This window comes from Nerophis ophidion, linkage group LG17 (genome assembly GCF_033978795.1).
Source record: "Nerophis ophidion isolate RoL-2023_Sa linkage group LG17, RoL_Noph_v1.0, whole genome shotgun sequence".
NCBI classification, from domain to species: Eukaryota; Metazoa; Chordata; class Actinopteri; order Syngnathiformes; family Syngnathidae; genus Nerophis; species Nerophis ophidion.
The window spans coordinates 7,664,172-7,682,057 of NC_084627.1; the positions used below are offsets into that span (position 1 = coordinate 7,664,172).

Consider the following 17,886-nt stretch of genomic DNA (forward strand, 5'->3'; position numbering starts at 1 on the left):
GTCACATGACACGTAGACTTATGTTAAACAGGTCACATGACACGTAGACTTATATCAAACCGGTCACATGACACGTAGACTTATATCAAACAGGTCACATGACACGTAGACTTATATCTAACAGGTCACATGACACATAGACTTATATCAAACAGGTCACATGACACGTAGACTTATATCAAACAGGTCACATGACACGTAGTCTTATATCAAACAGGTCACATGACACGTAGACATATATCTAACAGGTCACATGACACGTAGACTTATATCTAACAGGTCACATGACACGTAGACTTATATCAAACAGCTCACATGACACGTAGACTTATATCAAACAGGTCACATGACACGTAGACTTATATCAAACAGGTCACATGACACGTAGACTTATATCAAACAGGTCACATGACACGTAGTCTTATATCAAACAGGTCACATGACACGTAGTCTTATATAAAACAGGTCACATGACACGTAGACTTATATCAAACAGGTCACATGACACGTAGACTTATATCAAACAGGTCACATGACACGTAGACTTATATCTAACAGGTCACATGACACGTTGACTTATATCAAACAGGTCACATGACACGTAGACTTATATCAAACAGGTCACATGACACGTAGACTTATATCTAACAGGTCACATGACACGTAGACTTATATCAAACAGGTGACATGACACGTAGACTTATATCAAACAGGTCACACGACACGTAGACTTATATCAAACAGGTCACATGACACGTAGACTTATATCTAACAGGTCACATGACACGTAGACTTATATCTAACAGGTCACATGACACGTAGACTTATATCTAACAGGTCACATGACACGTAGACTTATATCTAACAGGTCACATGACACGTAGACTTATATCTAACAGGTCACATGACACGTAGACTTATATCAAACAGGTCACATGACACCTAGACTTATATCTAACAGGTCACATGACACGTAGACTTATATCTAACAGGTCACATGACACGTAGACTTATATCAAACAGGTCACATGACACGTAGACTTATATCAAACAGGTCACACGACACGTAGACTTATAACAAACAGGTCACATGACATGTACACTTATATCTTTAGTGTCAAACAGGTCACATGACACATAGACTTATATCAAACAGGTCACATGACACGTAGACTTATATCAAACAGGTCACATGACACGTAGACTTATAACAAACAGGTCACATGACATGTACACTTATATCTTTAGTGTCAAACAGGTCACATGACACGTAGACTTATATCAAACAGGTCACATGACACGTAGACTTATAACAAACAGGTCACATGACATGTACACTTATATCTTTAGTGTCAAACAGGTCACATGACACGTAGACTTATATCAAACAGGTCACATGACATGTACACTTATATCTTTAGTGTCAAACAGGTCACATGACACGTAGACTTATATCAAACAGGTCACATGACATGTACACTTATATCTTTAGTGTCAAACAGGTCACATGACACGTAGACTTATATCAAACAGGTCACATGACACGTAGACTTATATCAAACAGGTCACATGACACGTAGACTTATAACAAACAGGTCACATGATATGTAGACTTATATCAAACAGGTCACATGACACGTAGACTTATATCAAACAGGTCACATGACACGTAGACTTATATCAAACAGGTCACATGACACGTAGACTTATAACAAACAGGTCACATGACATGTACACTTATATCTTTAGTGTCAAACAGGTCACATGACACGTAGACTTATATCAAACAGGTCACATGACACGTAGACTTATATCAAACAGGTCACATGACACGTAGACTTATATCTAACAGGTCACATGATATGTAGACTTATATCAAACAGGTCACATGACACGTAGACTTATATCAAACAGGTCACATGACACGTAGACTTATATCAAACAGGTCACATGACACGTAGACTTATAACAAACAGGTCACATGATATGTAGACTTATATCTTTGGTGTCAAACAGATCACATGACTTGTAGAGTGTTTGACTGATGTGTTGGGGAGGAGGCCAAAATGTGATTTCATGTGATGGTTTACACACACACACACACACACACACACACACACACACACACACACACACACTCAGTACAGACACACACACACTGTTGTTGTGTCAAAGTGATGTGCGTGTGTGTGTGTGTGTGTGTGTGTGTGTGTGTGTGTGTGTGTGTGTGTGTGTGTGTGTGTGTGTGTGTGTGTGTGTGTGTGTCCTCAGGACCATCATGGGCCCACACGGCATCAGCCGAGCCGTCCACAGACTGGAGTTCTGCGACTGTAAGCGTGGCCTCGGTAAGCTCCTCCCCCTTCACCACCACCCCCACCCCGACCCCCGAGGTCACGCCTCCTTGTGTGCGTACAGGCGTGAAGGTCATCGGAGGCTGCCGAGACGTGACCGGGGAGGACTTTGGCGTCTACGTGAAGAGAGTGGTGGCGGGGGGACTGGCTGCCCTGGACGGTCACTATCTAGTCCCACCTCTTCTACCTTGTCACCCCTCCCCCCCCCCTCACCCTCTGTGTCTGCGTCCCAGGTCGGCTTAAGTCGGGTGACCTGATTCTGGATGTCAACAACATCAGCCTGATCGGGGTCACCAGCGAGAGGTGCCTGACACACTTGCTGCAAATAGACACTGTTACCATGGCGACGCACACAATGCAAAATAAATATGTGGGGGCCATTTTCATATTTTCATACTCTTTAGCGCTCCCCTCCAGTTTGGGGATCTTAAAAAGTCATAAATTGTTTTTGTTTTTTCTGGCGCTTAATTATCTTCGGATCTGTCCGTCCATATAAAGAAAAATAAAAAGTTGTAATTTAATGCACTTTTTCACAAAGATAACTCGTTTTTTTAATGGCATAAACATAAAACATACAGTATTTTTCCTCAAAACATGTCAAAGTGTAATATTTGATGTGAAGTCATTGGAGCATTACATATGTCAATAATTCAAAACATTGATTTTGATGCATTATTATTTTTTCAGCAATGACAGTTTGGAAAAAAAATAAAAGAATCCCACTGAAATTCGGGTGATCCAAAAGGGTCCCACTCATAAAAATAAGTCATACATTTTATTTTTTAATTTATTACGTTTATTTATGTATTTTTTTATTTTTTATTTTATTTTATTTTTTACTTTCAACACATGATCCTGTCGATCAATCCCTCGATTATAAGTTTTTATTATTTCTTTGTTTATTCATTTGTTTGTTTAATGCCCTTTTTGTCACAGAAAGCCTTGATTTTTGGGCTAAAACACAAAATATGATAGATTTCCCCCACATTAAGTGTAATATTTAATGTGAAATAATTGGAGCCTTAAATATGTCAAATAATCCTACTAACAATGATTTTAATTCATTATTATATTCTGAGCAATGGAAAAAAAAAATCCCACAAAGTTTCTTTGAGATCCAAAAGGGTCCCACTCATACAATTTTTCAAAATAAGTCACACTTTTTTCTTTCATTACGGTCAACGCTTAAATCTTTAAATCAACTTCAGATTTATCTATCGATATCAACTTTTTGTTTTTTTAAGTTTAATATTTTATGCCATTTTTGTTGAAGAAAGCCCCACTTTTTGTGCGGCAAACACACAAAATTTGCATTGTTTTCCCCAAAAAATGTTGTGTAATATTGTTGTCAAATGATAGGAAGCTTAAATATGTCAATAATTCCAGCGATGGAAAAAACATCAAATATATAATATTTTCCCTCAAAACATGTCATAGTGTAATACTTAATGTGAAGGTATTGGAGCATTAAATATGTCAATAAATCATAACATTGATTTTGATGCATTATTATTTTTTCAGCAATGACAGTTTAAAAAAAATAAAAGAATCCCACTGAAATCCTGGGAGATCCAAAATGGTCCCACTCATAAAAATCTTAAAAATAAGTCATACATTTTATTATTTATTTATTATTATTATTTATGTATTTGAAATTTTTATTTTATTTTGTTTTTTACTTTCAACAGATGCTCCTATCGATCAATCCCTCGATTATAAGTTTTTATTATTTCTTTGTTTTTTCATTTGTTAGTTTTATGCCATTTTTGTCAAAGAAAGCCCTGTTTTTAGGCTAAAACACAAATTACGATATATTTCCCCACAAAAAGTGTAATATTTGATGTGAAGTCATTGGAGCCTTAAATATGTCAAATAAGGCTACTAACAATGATTTTTAATTCATTGTTATATTTTGAGCAATGAAAAAAAAATCCCACGAAGATTCTTTGGGATCCAAAAGGGTCCCACTTCCAAATAAACTCAAACTCAACTCAAACTCAAACACAACTCAACTCATAAAAGTTCTCAAAATAAGTCACACTTTTTTCTTTCATTACTGTCAACGCTTAAATCTTTAAATCGACTTCAGATTTAACAATCAATTAAAAGTTGTAGTTTTTTTTTTAAGTTTAATATTTTATTCCCTTTTTGTTGAAGAAAGCCCCACTTTTTGTGGGGCAAACACAAAAAATTTACAATATTTTCCCCCCAAAATTTTGAGAGTGTGATATTGATTTCAAGTGATTGAAACATTGAATATGTCAATAATTCATAACATTAATTTTAATGCAGCAATGGCAAAAACATTATATATACAATATTTTCCCTCAAAACATGTCAAAGTGTAATATTTAATGTGAAGTCATTGGAGCATTAAATATGTCAATATTTCTTCATTTTGATGCTTTATTGTGTTTGTCAGTTATTGTTGTTTTTGTTAAATCCCACTAAAAATCTTGGGGACCCAAAAGGGTCCCACTCATAAAAGTGTAAAAATAAGTCATACATTTTTTTTTTTAATTTGCTTTCAACACTTAAGTCTCTCGATCAATCCTGTGATTATAACTTTTTATCATTTCTTTTTTTCAAAGTTTTATGCCCTTTTGTTGGAAAAAAACCCTGTTTTTTAAACACGAATTATGCAATGTTTTCCAAAAAAACGTATAATATTTGACATGAAGTAAGTGAAGCCTTAAATAGATGAATCATTCATAACATTGTTTTTGATTTGATATTATTTTTGAGCAATGATGGCTTAAAAAAAGATTACGCTAAAAGTTTTGGGGACCCAAAAGGGTCCCACTTATAAAAGTGTAAAAATAAGTCATTCATTTTTTTTTTTCTTTCAACACTCAAGTCTCTCGCTCAATCCTGCGATTATAAGTTTTTATCTCTTTTTTGTTTGTTTATTTTTATGCCCTTTTTGTCCCCAAAAAAGCCCCTGTTTTTTTAAACACAAATTACACAATGGTTTCCACAAAAAAGTGTAATATTTGACGTGAAGTAAGTGAAGCCTTAAATGTATCAATAATTCATAACATTGATTTTGATTTATTATTATTTTTGAGCTATGACGGTTTAAAAAAAAATCGTATTTCCTTGAATTGCCACCGGGTACATAGTATGTGCCTGCCTAGAATTACTGCCGGGTCAAACTCGTTTCGCGAAACATAATTTTTATTAGCGCATGTCTAGAATTTCCACCGGATCAAACTGGCTTCGCAAAATAGTTAGCGCATGCTCAGTATTACCGCCGGGTCAAACTCGTGATGTCACGACTGTCACTTCCCCTGTCATCATTTTCAAAATGGAGGAGGTTGATTTCAATACCGGTCATTTGAAATCGCATAAAGGGAAGAAGATTAAGAGCTATTCAGTAGGATTTAAGGTCCAAGCTATTGAATATGCTAAAAAGAACAGTAAGCAGCTATGTTTTATTAATATACCGTAGCTGCGTGTGTCAAATATGAGTCATTAAATGACTCCCGCCTCCTGGTGGTAGAGAGCGCTAGTGATCCTTCTTACGACTACTTGGCTGCAGAAGAAGTGACAACGAGTGACGTGATATGTGCTGGGAACGGATATGACGTGGTGGGGTGCAAGGTGGACCTTTTAGGATGTAACACCACTACTCCTATGCTGGCTATGTAAACAACCGGGCTGAAAAAAAGCATTTTCCAGTCCTAAATACCCAGTGTTTTATTTAAACAATAACACTTCATAGTGGCAGCAGTGGGATAAAGAGATCACCCACGGAGCAGAACGGGAGGGGGAGTTGTCCGAGGATAATTCTGTCATAGCCCACACGTGAGGAGCCGAGCAGCAGCGGTCTGATAGCAATTTTCTAAACTGGACTTTCGATCGAAGCATGAGGTACTAAAGGAAGACCTCCATCGAGACAGAGAGACTTTAAAACTGAAGAAAGATAAGGAAGACTTCTTTAAACAAGTTACAGTATCGATGCTTTTGATCAGAAGGATTTGCGCATGGACTTCATTTATAAGTAAAGGTAAGACCATAATAAAGTTTTTTTTTTTTTAATTAAATGTGCTTTTCATGATGGTATCCTTACATCACACTCAAATTTTTACTGCATGCCTTCGGTAAGTGCCGAAGTGAGAAGAGGTTTTAAAATAATTAGCGCATGCTTACTTTTAACGCATGCCTTTGGTAAGAGCCGGAGTGAGAAGAGGTTTTAAATTAATTAGCGCCCCTTCGGTAATTCAAGGAAATACGGTACACTAAAATCCTCAGTGATCCAAAAGGGTCTCACTCATAAAAGTAAGTTACACTTTTATTTATTTTTTAACCTTCGACGCTTAAATCCTCCATCCATCAATTATTATTTTTCTATTGTTTATTTTATGCCCATTTTGTCAAAGAAAGTAATTGTAGCGTTAAACATGTCAATAATTCATAACGTTGTTTTAAATTCATTATTATTCATGAGCAATGACAGTTTTATGGCATCTTTGTGTTATTAGTCAACTTTTTCTCCTTACATTTTACCTCGTTAATTGTTTTACTACACTTTTTTACTCCTTAATATTTGTCAAAAGTAAAAAAAACAATAAGTGTGGAACACAAATGGCCCCCAGGCCGCACTTTGGACACAGCAATGTTGACCAGGTGTGTCCTTTGTCTGCAGGGCGGTGGAGATCCTGAGGACGGCGTCCTTGTCCAATCACATGTCTCTGCTGGTTACCAGGGACGACGAGTCCAGGTGAACATACGGTCAGTGATGACGTGTGACCGAGGTCATGTGACGTCAGTGACCACGTGTGACCGAGGTCATGTGACGTCAGTGACCACGTGTGACCGAGGTCATGTGACGTCAGTGACCACGTGTGACCGAGGTCATGTGACGTCAATGAGGACATGTGACCGAGGTCATGTGACGTCAGGGACCACGTGTGACCGAGGTCATGTGACGTCAGTGACCACGTGTGACCGAGGTCATGTGACGTCAGTGACCACGTGTGACCGAGGTCATGTGACGTCAGTGACCACGTGTGACCGAGGTCATGTGACGTCAGTGACCACGTGTGACCGAGGTCATGTGACGTCAGTGACCACGTGTGACCGAGGTCATGTGACGTCAGTGACGACGCGTGACCGAGGTCATGTGACGTCAGTGACCACGTGTGACCGAGGTCATGTGACGTCAGTGACCACGTGTGACCGAGGTCATGTGACGTCAGTGACCACGTGTGACCGAGGTCATGTGACGTCAGTGACCACGTGTGACCGAGGTCATGTGACGTCAGTGACCACGTGTGACCGAGGTCATGTGACGTCAGTGACCACGTGTGACCGAGGTCACGTGACGTCAGTGACCACGCGTGACCGAGGTCACGTGACGTCAGTGACCACGTGTGACCGAGGTCATGTGACGTCAGTGACCACGTGTGACCGAGGTCATGTGACGTCAGTGACCACGTGTGACCGAGGTCATGTGACGTCAGTGACCACGTGTGACCGAGGTCATGTGACGTCAGTGACCACGTGTGACCGAGGTCACGTGACGTCAGTGACCACGCGTGACCGAGGTCACGTGACGTCAGTGACCACGTGTGACCGAGGTCACGTGACGTCAGTGACCACGTGTGACCGAGGTCACGTGACGTCAGTGACCACGCGTGACCGAGGTCACGTGACGACGGGTGACCGAGGTCATGTGACATCAGTGACGACGTGTGACGGAGGTCATGTGACGACACGTGACCGAGGTCATGTGACATGAGTTGAGGGCACATCCTGACACTGTGCTGTCCCGCGTGCTCCTGCACATCACTCCAATGCACCCTGACACCCTGGCCCCCAGGACCCGCGGGGGGGGGGCGGAGCCCAACAGGAGCTGACCTGACAGCTTGTGCACTCCTGACTTTTTGTGTCAGCGGCTCTTGACGTGTTGTGTATCCATTGGCGGCGCCCATTAGCACTCGCTCAACTCCGGAACCCGCATTGTTGTGTTCTTGCCTGGTTCTGGACCGTCTGGTCTCAGCGGTGCACTTTGCTCGGGTGTCAAAGTCTCGCTAAAGCAGCGGTGTCCTGAATGCGGCTTGTCATTCTTTAATAGCACAATTGTTAGCATTCTAATATTAGTACTTGCTAATTTCACAGGTATACACCTCAGCATCAAATAGTTTGTTACTGTTAACTTATCATGTTACTTTAAGGCCTACTGAAAGTCACCACACAGTCTGATAGTTTATATATCAATTTTAAATTACGCGGGAATTATCCTGTTGAAAATGTTGCGGTATGATGACGCGTATGACGTGTGCGCGTGACGTCACGGATTGTATCGGACATTTTGTATGGCGTCACATTAGTGCCAAAAATCCAAGCGCATAAAAACTGTTATCGCGCGCTGATTCTCTACTTCGTGCGCTCGCGCGGTGCCTTTTGGTGTGCACTCGGTGTCCTCGTGCACGCGCACGCGGCGCCTTTTTGCGCGCGAGAGGTGCCTTTGTGCGCGTGCGAGGTGTCTTTGTGCGCGTGCGAGGTGTGTTTGTGCGCGTGCGAGGTGTCATTGTGCGCGTGCGAGGTGTCTTTGTGCGTGTGCGAGGTGTCATTGTGCGCGCGCACGCGGAGCCTTTTTGCGCGCGCGAGGTGTCTTTGTGCGCGTGCGAGGTGTCTTTGTGCGCGTGCGAGGTGTCTTTGTGCGTGTGCGAGGTGTCATTGTGCGCGCGCGAGGTGTCTTTGTGCGCGTGCGAGGTGTCATTGTGCGCGCGCGAGGTGTCTTTGTGCACGCGCACGCGGAGCCTTTTTGCGCGTGCGAGGTGTCTTTGTGCGCGTGCGAGGTGTCTTTGTGCGCGTGCGAGGTGTCTTTGTGCGCGTGCGAGGTGTCTTTGTGCGCGTGCGAGGTGTCTTTGTGCGCGTGCGAGGTGTCTTTGTGCGCGTGCGAGGTGTCTTTGTGCGCGCGCGAGGTGTCTTTGTGCGCGCGCGAGGTGTCTTTGTGCGCGCGCGAGGTGTCTTTGTGCGCGCGCGAGGTGTCTTTGTGCGCGCGCGAGGTGTCTTTGTGCGCGTGCGAGGTCTTTGTGCGCGTGCGAGGTGTCATTGTGCGCGCGCGAGGTGTCTTTGTGCACGCGCACGCGGAGCCTTTTTGCGCGTGCGAGGTGTCTTTGTGCGCGTGCGAGGTGTCTTTGTGCGCGTGCGAGGTGTCTTTGTGCGCGTGCGAGGTGTCATTGTGCGCGCGCGAGGTGTCTTTGTGCGCGTGCGAGGTGTCTTTGTGCGCGTGCGAGGTGTCATTGTGCGCGCGCGAGGTGTCTTTGTGCACGCGCACGCGGAGCCTTTTTGCGCGTGCGAGGTGTCTTTGTGCGCGTGCGAGGTGTCTTTGTGCGCGTGCGAGGTGTCTTTGTGCGCGTGCGAGGTGTCATTGTGCGCGCGCGAGGTGTCTTTGTGCGCGTGCGAGGTGTCTTTGTGCGCGTGCGAGGTGTCTTTGTGCGCGTGCGAGGTGTCATTGTGCGCGCGCGAGGTGTCTTTGTGCACGCGCACGCGGAGCCTTTTTGCGCGTGCGAGGTGTCTTTGTGCGCGCGCGAGGTGTCTTTGTGCGCGTGCGAGGTGTCTTTGTGCGCGTGCGAGGTGTGTTTGTGCGCGTGCGAGGTGTCATTGTGCGCGTGCGAGGTGTCTTTGTGCGTGTGCGAGGTGTCATTGTGCGCGCGCACGCGGAGCCTTTTTGCGCGCGCGAGGTGTCTTTGTGCGCGTGCGAGGTGTCTTTGTGCGCGTGCGAGGTGTCTTTGTGCGTGTGCGAGGTGTCATTGTGCGCGCGCGAGGTGTCTTTGTGCGCGTGCGAGGTGTCATTGTGCGCGCGCGAGGTGTCTTTGTGCACGCGCACGCGGAGCCTTTTTGCGCGTGCGAGGTGTCTTTGTGCGCGTGCGAGGTGTCTTTGTGCGCGTGCGAGGTGTCTTTGTGCGCGTGCGAGGTGTCTTTGTGCGCGTGCGAGGTGTCTTTGTGCGCGTGCGAGGTGTCTTTGTGCGCGTGCGAGGTGTCTTTGTGCGCGCGCGAGGTGTCTTTGTGCGCGCGCGAGGTGTCTTTGTGCGCGCGCGAGGTGTCTTTGTGCGCGCGCGAGGTGTCTTTGTGCGCGCGCGAGGTGTCTTTGTGCGCGTGCGAGGTCTTTGTGCGCGTGCGAGGTGTCATTGTGCGCGCGCGAGGTGTCTTTGTGCACGCGCACGCGGAGCCTTTTTGCGCGTGCGAGGTGTCTTTGTGCGCGTGCGAGGTGTCTTTGTGCGCGTGCGAGGTGTCTTTGTGCGCGTGCGAGGTGTCATTGTGCGCGCGCGAGGTGTCTTTGTGCGCGTGCGAGGTGTCTTTGTGCGCGTGCGAGGTGTCATTGTGCGCGCGCGAGGTGTCTTTGTGCACGCGCACGCGGAGCCTTTTTGCGCGTGCGAGGTGTCTTTGTGCGCGTGCGAGGTGTCTTTGTGCGCGTGCGAGGTGTCTTTGTGCGCGTGCGAGGTGTCATTGTGCGCGCGCGAGGTGTCTTTGTGCGCGTGCGAGGTGTCTTTGTGCGCGTGCGAGGTGTCTTTGTGCGCGTGCGAGGTGTCATTGTGCGCGCGCGAGGTGTCTTTGTGCACGCGCACGCGGAGCCTTTTTGCGCGTGCGAGGTGTCTTTGTGCGCGCGCGAGGTGTCTTTGTGCGCGTGCGAGGTGTCTTTGTGCGCGTGCGAGGTGTCTTTGTGCGCGTGCGAGGTGTCATTGTGCGCGCGCGAGGTGTCTTTGTGCACGCGCACGCGGAGCCTTTTTGCGCGTGCGAGGTGTCTTTGTGCGCGCGCGAGGTGTCTTTGTGCGCGTGCGAGGTGTCATTGTGCGCGCGCGAGGTGTCTTTGTGCACGCGCACGCGGAGCCTTTTTGCGCGTGCGAGGTGTCTTTGTGCGCGTGCGAGGTGTCTTTGTGCGCGCGCGCGAGGTGTCTTTGTGCGCGCGCGAGGTGTCTTTGTGCGCGCGCGAGGTGTCTTTGTGCGCGCGCGAGGTGTCTTTGTGCGCGCGCGAGGTGTCTTTGTGCGCGTGCGAGGTGTCATTGTGCGCGTGCGAGGTGTCATTGTGCGCGCGCGAGGTGTCTTTGTGCACGCGCACGCGGAGCCTTTTTGCGCGCGCGAGGTGTTTTTGTGCGCGTGCGAGGTGTCTTTGTGCGCGTGCGAGGTGTCTTTGTGCGCGTGCGAGGTGTCTTTGTGCGCGTGCGAGGTGTCTTTGTGCGCGTGCGAGGTGTCATTGTGCGCGCGCGAGGTGTCTTTGTGCACGCGCACGCGGAGCCTTTTTGCGCGTGCGAGGTGTCTTTGTGCGCGTGCGAGGTGTCTTTGTGCGCGTGCGAGGTGTCTTTGTGCGCGCGCGAGGTGTCTTTGTGCGCGCGCGAGGTGTCTTTGTGCGCGCGCGAGGTGTCTTTGTGCGCGCGAGGTGTCTTTGTGCGCGCGCGAGGTGTCTTTGTGCGCGCGCGAGGTGTCTTTGTGCGCGCGCGAGGTGTCTTTGTGCGCGTGCGAGGTGTCTTTGTGCGCGTGCGAGGTGTCATTGTGCGCGCGCGAGGTGTCTTTGTGCACGCGCACGCGGAGCCTTTTTGCGCGCGCGAGGTGTTTTTGTGCGCGTGCGAGGTGTCTTTGTGCGCGTGCGAGGTGTCTTTGTGCGCGTGCGAGGTGTCTTTGTGCGCGTGCGAGGTGTCATTGTGCGCGCGCGAGGTGTCTTTGTGCGCGTGCGAGGTGTCATTGTGCGCGCGCGAGGTGTCTTTGTGCACGCGCACGCGGAGCCTTTTTGCGCGTGCGAGGTGTCTTTGTGCGCGTGCGAGGTGTCTTTGTGCGCGTGCGAGGTGTCTTTGTGCGCGTGCGAGGTGTCATTGTGCGCGCGCGAGGTGTCTTTGTGCGCGTGCGAGGTGTCATTGTGCGCGCGCGAGGTGTCTTTGTGCGCGTGCGAGGTGTCTTTGTGCGCGTGCGAGGTGTCATTGTGCGCGCGCGAGGTGTCTTTGTGCACGCGCACGCGGAGCCTTTTTGCGCGTGCGAGGTGTCTTTGTGCGCGCGCGAGGTGTCTTTGTGCGCGTGCGAGGTGTCTTTGTGCGCGTGCGAGGTGTCTTTGTGCGCGTGCGAGGTGTCATTGTGCGCGCGCGAGGTGTCTTTGTGCGCGTGCGAGGTGTCTTTGTGCGCGTGCGAGGTGTCTTTGTGCGCGTGCGAGGTGTCTTTGTGCGCGTGCGAGGTGTCTTTGTGCGCGTGCGAGGTCTTTGTGCGCGCGCGAGGTGTCTTTGTGCGCGTGCGAGGTCTTTGTGCGCGTGCGAGGTGTCTTTGTGCGCGTGCGAGGTGTCATTGTGCGCGCGCGAGGTGTCATTGTGCGCGCGCGAGGTGTCTTTGTGCACGCGGAGCCTTTTTGCGCGTGCGAGGTGTCTTTGTGCGCGTGCGAGGTGTCTTTGTGCGCGTGCGAGGTGTCTTTGTGCGCGCGCGAGGTGTCTTTGTGCGCGCGCGAGGTGTCTTTGTGCGCGCGCGAGGTGTCTTTGTGCGCGCGCGAGGTGTCTTTGTGCGCGTGCGAGGTGTCTTTGTGCGCGCGCGAGGTGTCTTTGTGCGCGTGCGAGGTGTCTTTGTGCGCGCGCGAGGTGTCTTTGTGCGCGCGCGAGGTGTCTTTGTGCGCGCGCGAGGTGTCTTTGTGCGCGTGCGAGGTGTCTTTGTGCGCGTGCGAGGTGTCATTGTGCGCGCGCGAGGTGTCTTTGTGCACGCGCACGCGGAGCCTTTTTGCGCGTGCGAGGTGTTTTTGTGCGCGCGCGAGGTGTCTTTGTGCGCGCGCGAGGTGTCTTTGTGCGCGCGCGAGGTGTCTTTGTGCGCGTGCGCGCGAGGTGCCTTTGTGCGCGCGCGAGGTGCCTATGTGCGCGCGCCGTCTTCGTTTTGGCACTTTGTGGGCAGTTATGCTTACACGCCCCCTCCGTTCTGATTGGTCAGGCGAAAATAGCTGAGGGCCAATCAGAAGTATAGCAGGGCGGGTGATGGTCAATAAGTATCAAGATGATACAGCTCCTGTCGACAAACAAATTCTAAAAAGTCCAAATTTAGTGGAGTTGTGGAAAATGCCAATTGAATTTTATGTAAAAGTCTTTAAGAAGGTAATGTCTCATCTGTTTTGGGAGAAAAATGTAAGTATTGTACCAAAATGGCCCCGGCATCCTTGGATTTGCCGGTCAGTGGCCCCTCAGGGGACAAAGTTTGCTAAGGGATTCTGTGTCCTTTAGGCGGGAGTTTGTGGAGCTGATGGAGAAGTACGGCTCCGGCCCGTTCGCATCCTCAGGTGGCATCTCGCCAACGCCGCCATCAGCAGGTACTCCAACAGCGCCGCCCGCTGGTGGCCCCTGAGGACCCAGACTCAAGGTGGTCTTGTCTTGGCAGGGAAGTTGCCGGACACGTCGTCTTCCTCCTCCAGGTCTGAGAGCCCCCAGCTCCTCAGTCCCAAAGAGGGGGTCTCTAGCCACGCCCCCTCCTACAGGTGGGTCCCCAGATACTCGAGAAATCCTTTTCCTTGCTGTGGTACAGGACTAGACCTGATCCGACCTTACCCTCCCCCTCTCCGCAGCGACCACGTCATCCAGCTGATCTGCATCGCCAAGGGGAGCGGACTGGGCCTGGTCATCCAGGGGGGTTCCAACCGTGCTGAGGGTCCCATGGTGTCCATCCAGGAGGTGGTGTGTGGAGGAGACTGCCAGAAGGTCAGCAGGGGGTCCCCACTCCCACACTTGGAGTCTTTAAACACAACGAGGGTTTATTTATCCCACAGTGCAGACCTGCAGGTTCACAAAGTCCTAAGTCAAATGGCTACTCAGATACAGGAAGTGAGCTAAATGAAAATACACATGGCTGGACCCTTTTCAGGAAGTTAAATTCTCATGTCTTACATCACCATTGAGATGATGTGTGTGTGTGTGTGTGTGTGTGTGTGTGTGTGTGTGTGTGTGTGTGTGTGTGGGTGTGTGAGTGAGAGTACACCTGTAGCCACTTCCTGCTGTGTGTGAGTCCACCTGTAAGCACTTCCTGGTGTGTGTGAGTACACCTGTAGCCACTTCCTGGTGTGTGTGAGTACACCTGTAGCCACTTCCTGGTGTGTGTGAGTCCACTTGTAGCCACTTCCTGGTGTGTGTGAGTACACCTGTAGCCAATTCCTGTTGTGTGTGAGTCCACCTGTAAGCACTTCCTGGTGTGTGTGAGTACACCTGTAGCCACTTCCTGGTATGTGTGAGTACACCTGTAGCCACTTCCTGGTGTGTGTGAGTACACCTGTAGCCACTTCCTGGTGTGTGTGAGTACACCTGTAGCCACTTCCTGGTGTGTGTGAGTACACCTGTAGCCACTTCCTGGTGTGTGTGAGTCCACCTGTAAGCACTACCTGGTGTGTGTGAGTCCACATGTAAGCACTTCCTGGTGTGTGTGAGTCCACGTGTAAGCACTTCCTGGTGTGTGTGAGTCCAGCTGTAAACACTTCCTGGTGTGTGTGAGTCCAGCTGTAAGCACTTCCTGGTATGTGTGAGTCCACCTGTAAGCACTTCCTGGTGTGTGTGAGTACACCTGTAGCCACTTCCTGGTGTGAGTGAGTACACCTGTAGCCACTTCCTGGTGTGTGTGAGTCCATCTGTAAGTACTTCCTGGTGTGTGTGAGTCCACCTGTAAGCACTACCTGGTGTGTGTGAGTCCACGTGTAAGCACTTCCTGGTGTGTGTGAGTCCAGCTGTAAACACTTCCTGGTGTGTGTGAGTCCAGCTGTAAGCACTTCCTGGTATGTGTGAGTCCACCTGTAAGCACTTCCTGGTGTGTGTGAGTACACCTGTAGCCACTTCCTGGTGTGTGTGAGTACACCTGTAGCCACTTCCTGGTGTGTGTGAGTACACCTGTAAGCACTTCCTGGTGTGTGTGAGTCCACGTGTAAGCACTTCCTGGTGTGTGTGAGTCCAGCTGTAAACACTTCCTGGTGTGTGTGAGTCCAGCTGTAAGCACTTCCTGGTATGTGTGAGTCCACCTGTAAGCACTTCCTGGTGTGTGTGAATACACCTGTAGCCACTTCCTGATGTGTGTGAATACACCTGTAGCCACTTCCTGGTGTGTGTGAGTACACCTGTAGCCACTCCCTGGTGTGTGTGAGTACACCTGTAGCCACTCCCTGGTGTGTGTGAGTCCAGCTGTAACTACTTCCTGGTGCGTGTGAGTCCAGCTGTAAACACTTCCTGGTGTGTGTGAGTCCAGCTGTAAGCACTTCCTGGTATGTGTGAGTCCACCTGTAAGCACTTCCTGGTGTGTGTTAAAGGACGGCCGGCTGCAGGTGGGAGACCAGCTGGTGTCCATCAACAAGGAGTCTCTCATTGGAGTGACGTACGAGGAGGCCAGGAGCATCCTGACACGCACCAGACTCAGGTCTTCACTGCCATCTTGTCAATCATCATCATCATAATGAATGTGACCTTCTTCTTCTTCTTTTGATGCACCACACCGCAGACCAGATCCCACCGTGGAAGTGGCTTTCATCCGGCGGCGCACTTCCTCCAGCTCCGGCAGCGGGCCCCACAGTCCCATCTCCGTGCAGGGCTGTGGAGCCCAAGCGAGGCCCCCGGGCCTGATAGCAGGTCCGCCCCCACCAGTGGTGAACACTAAGATCACGTCCTGCAGGAACCCTGCCAGTGAGACCCTGCCCACGCTCAACCTCAGCCAGGTCAGCACGCTTCTTCTGGAATATTCTATGTAGATCTGCTACCACTTCTGCACCACCACTACTATTAGTACTAATACTAGAATGTAGACCTGCTACCACCACTACTATTAGTACTACTACTAGAAAGTAGACCTGCTACCACCTGCTGCACCACCACTACTATTAGTACTACTACTAGAATGTAGACCTGCTGCACCACCACTACTATTAGTACTACTACTAGAATGTAGACCTGCTGCACCACCACTACTACTAGTACTACTACTAGAATGTAGACCTGCTACCACCTGCTGCACCACCACTACTACTACTAGTACTACTACTAGAATGTAGACCTGCTGCACCACCACTACTATTAGTACTACTACTAGAATGTAGACCTGCTACCACTTCTGCACCACCACTACTACTACTAGTACTAATACTAGAATGTAGACCTGCTGCACCACCACTACTACTACTAGTACTAATACTAGAATGTAGACCTGCTACCACCTGATGCACCACCACTACTACTACTAGTACTACTACTAGAATGTAGACCTGCTGCACCACCACTACTATTAGTACTACTACTAGAATGTAGACCTGCTACCACTTCTGCACCACCACTACTACTAGTACTACTACTAGAATGTAGACCTGCTACCACCTGCTGCACCACCACTACTACTACTAGTACTACTACTAGAATGTAGACCTGCTACCACTTCTGCACCACCACTACTACTAGTACTAATACTAGAATGTAGACCTGCTGCACCACCACTACTACTACTAGTACTAATACTAGAATGTAGACCTGCTGCACCACCACTACTACTAGTACTACTACTAGAATGTAGACCTGCTACCACCTGCTGCACCACTACTACTACTAGTACTAATACTAGAATGTAGACCTGCTACCACCTGCTGCACCACCACTACTACTATTAGTACTACTACTAGAATGTAGACCTGCTACCACCTGCTGCACCACCACTACTACTACTACTAGTACTACTACTAGAATGTAGACCTGCTACCACCTGCTGCACCACTACTACTACTAGTACTAATACTAGAATGTAGACCTGCTACCACCTGCTGCACCACCACTACTACTATTAGTACTACTACTAGAATGTAGACCTGCTACCACCTGCTGCACCACTACTACTACTATTAGTACTACTACTAGAATGTAGACCTGCTACCACCTGCTGCACCACCACTACTACTACTACTAGTACTACTACTAGAATGTAGACCTGCTGCACCACCACTACTATTAGTACTACTACTAGAATGTAGACCTGCTACCACCTGCTGCACCACCACTACTACTACTAGTACTAATACTAGAATGTAGACCTGCTGCACCACCACTACTATTAGTACTACTACTAGAATGTAGACCTGCTACCACTTCTGCACCACCACTACTACTAGTACTACTACTAGAATGTAGACCTGCTACCACCTGCTGCACCACCACTACTACTACTAGTACTACTACTAGAATGTAGACCTGCTACCACTTCTGCACCACCACTACTACTAGTACTAATACTAGAATGTAGACCTGCTGCACCACCACTACTACTACTAGTACTAATACTAGAATGTAGACCTGCTGCACCACCACTACTACTAGTACTACTACTAGAATGTAGACCTGCTACCACCTGCTGCACCACTACTACTACTAGTACTAATACTAGAATGTAGACCTGCTACCACCTGCTGCACCACCACTACTACTATTAGTACTACTACTAGAATGTAGACCTGCTACCACCTGCTGCACCACCACTACTACTACTACTAGTACTACTACTAGAATGTAGACCTGCTACCACCTGCTGCACCACTACTACTACTAGTACTAATACTAGAATGTAG

General features: G+C 48.4%; 1 protein-coding gene across 3 annotated transcripts in view; it reads left to right on the plus strand.

Annotated features, from left to right (window-relative positions):
* Positions 1-17,886, plus strand: part of stxbp4 (syntaxin binding protein 4) — a 67,972-nt gene that overhangs the window by 15,416 nt on the left and 34,670 nt on the right. Inside the window, exons 4-12 of one of the 3 annotated variants that reach the window (XM_061876014.1) lie at positions 2,272-2,345; positions 2,416-2,511; positions 2,585-2,654; positions 7,000-7,074; positions 13,541-13,626; positions 13,695-13,791; positions 13,879-14,011; positions 15,598-15,704; positions 15,786-15,999. In XM_061876014.1, coding sequence (XP_061731998.1) covers positions 2,272-2,345; positions 2,416-2,511; positions 2,585-2,654; positions 7,000-7,074; positions 13,541-13,626; positions 13,695-13,791; positions 13,879-14,011; positions 15,598-15,704; positions 15,786-15,999 — 952 coding nt within the window. Of the gene's footprint in view, positions 1-2,271; positions 2,346-2,415; positions 2,512-2,584; positions 2,655-6,999; positions 7,086-13,540; positions 13,627-13,694; positions 14,012-15,597; positions 15,705-15,785; positions 16,000-17,886 lie in introns of those variants that run through there. The other 2 variants (XM_061876015.1, XM_061876016.1) reach the window with 2 other exon arrangements.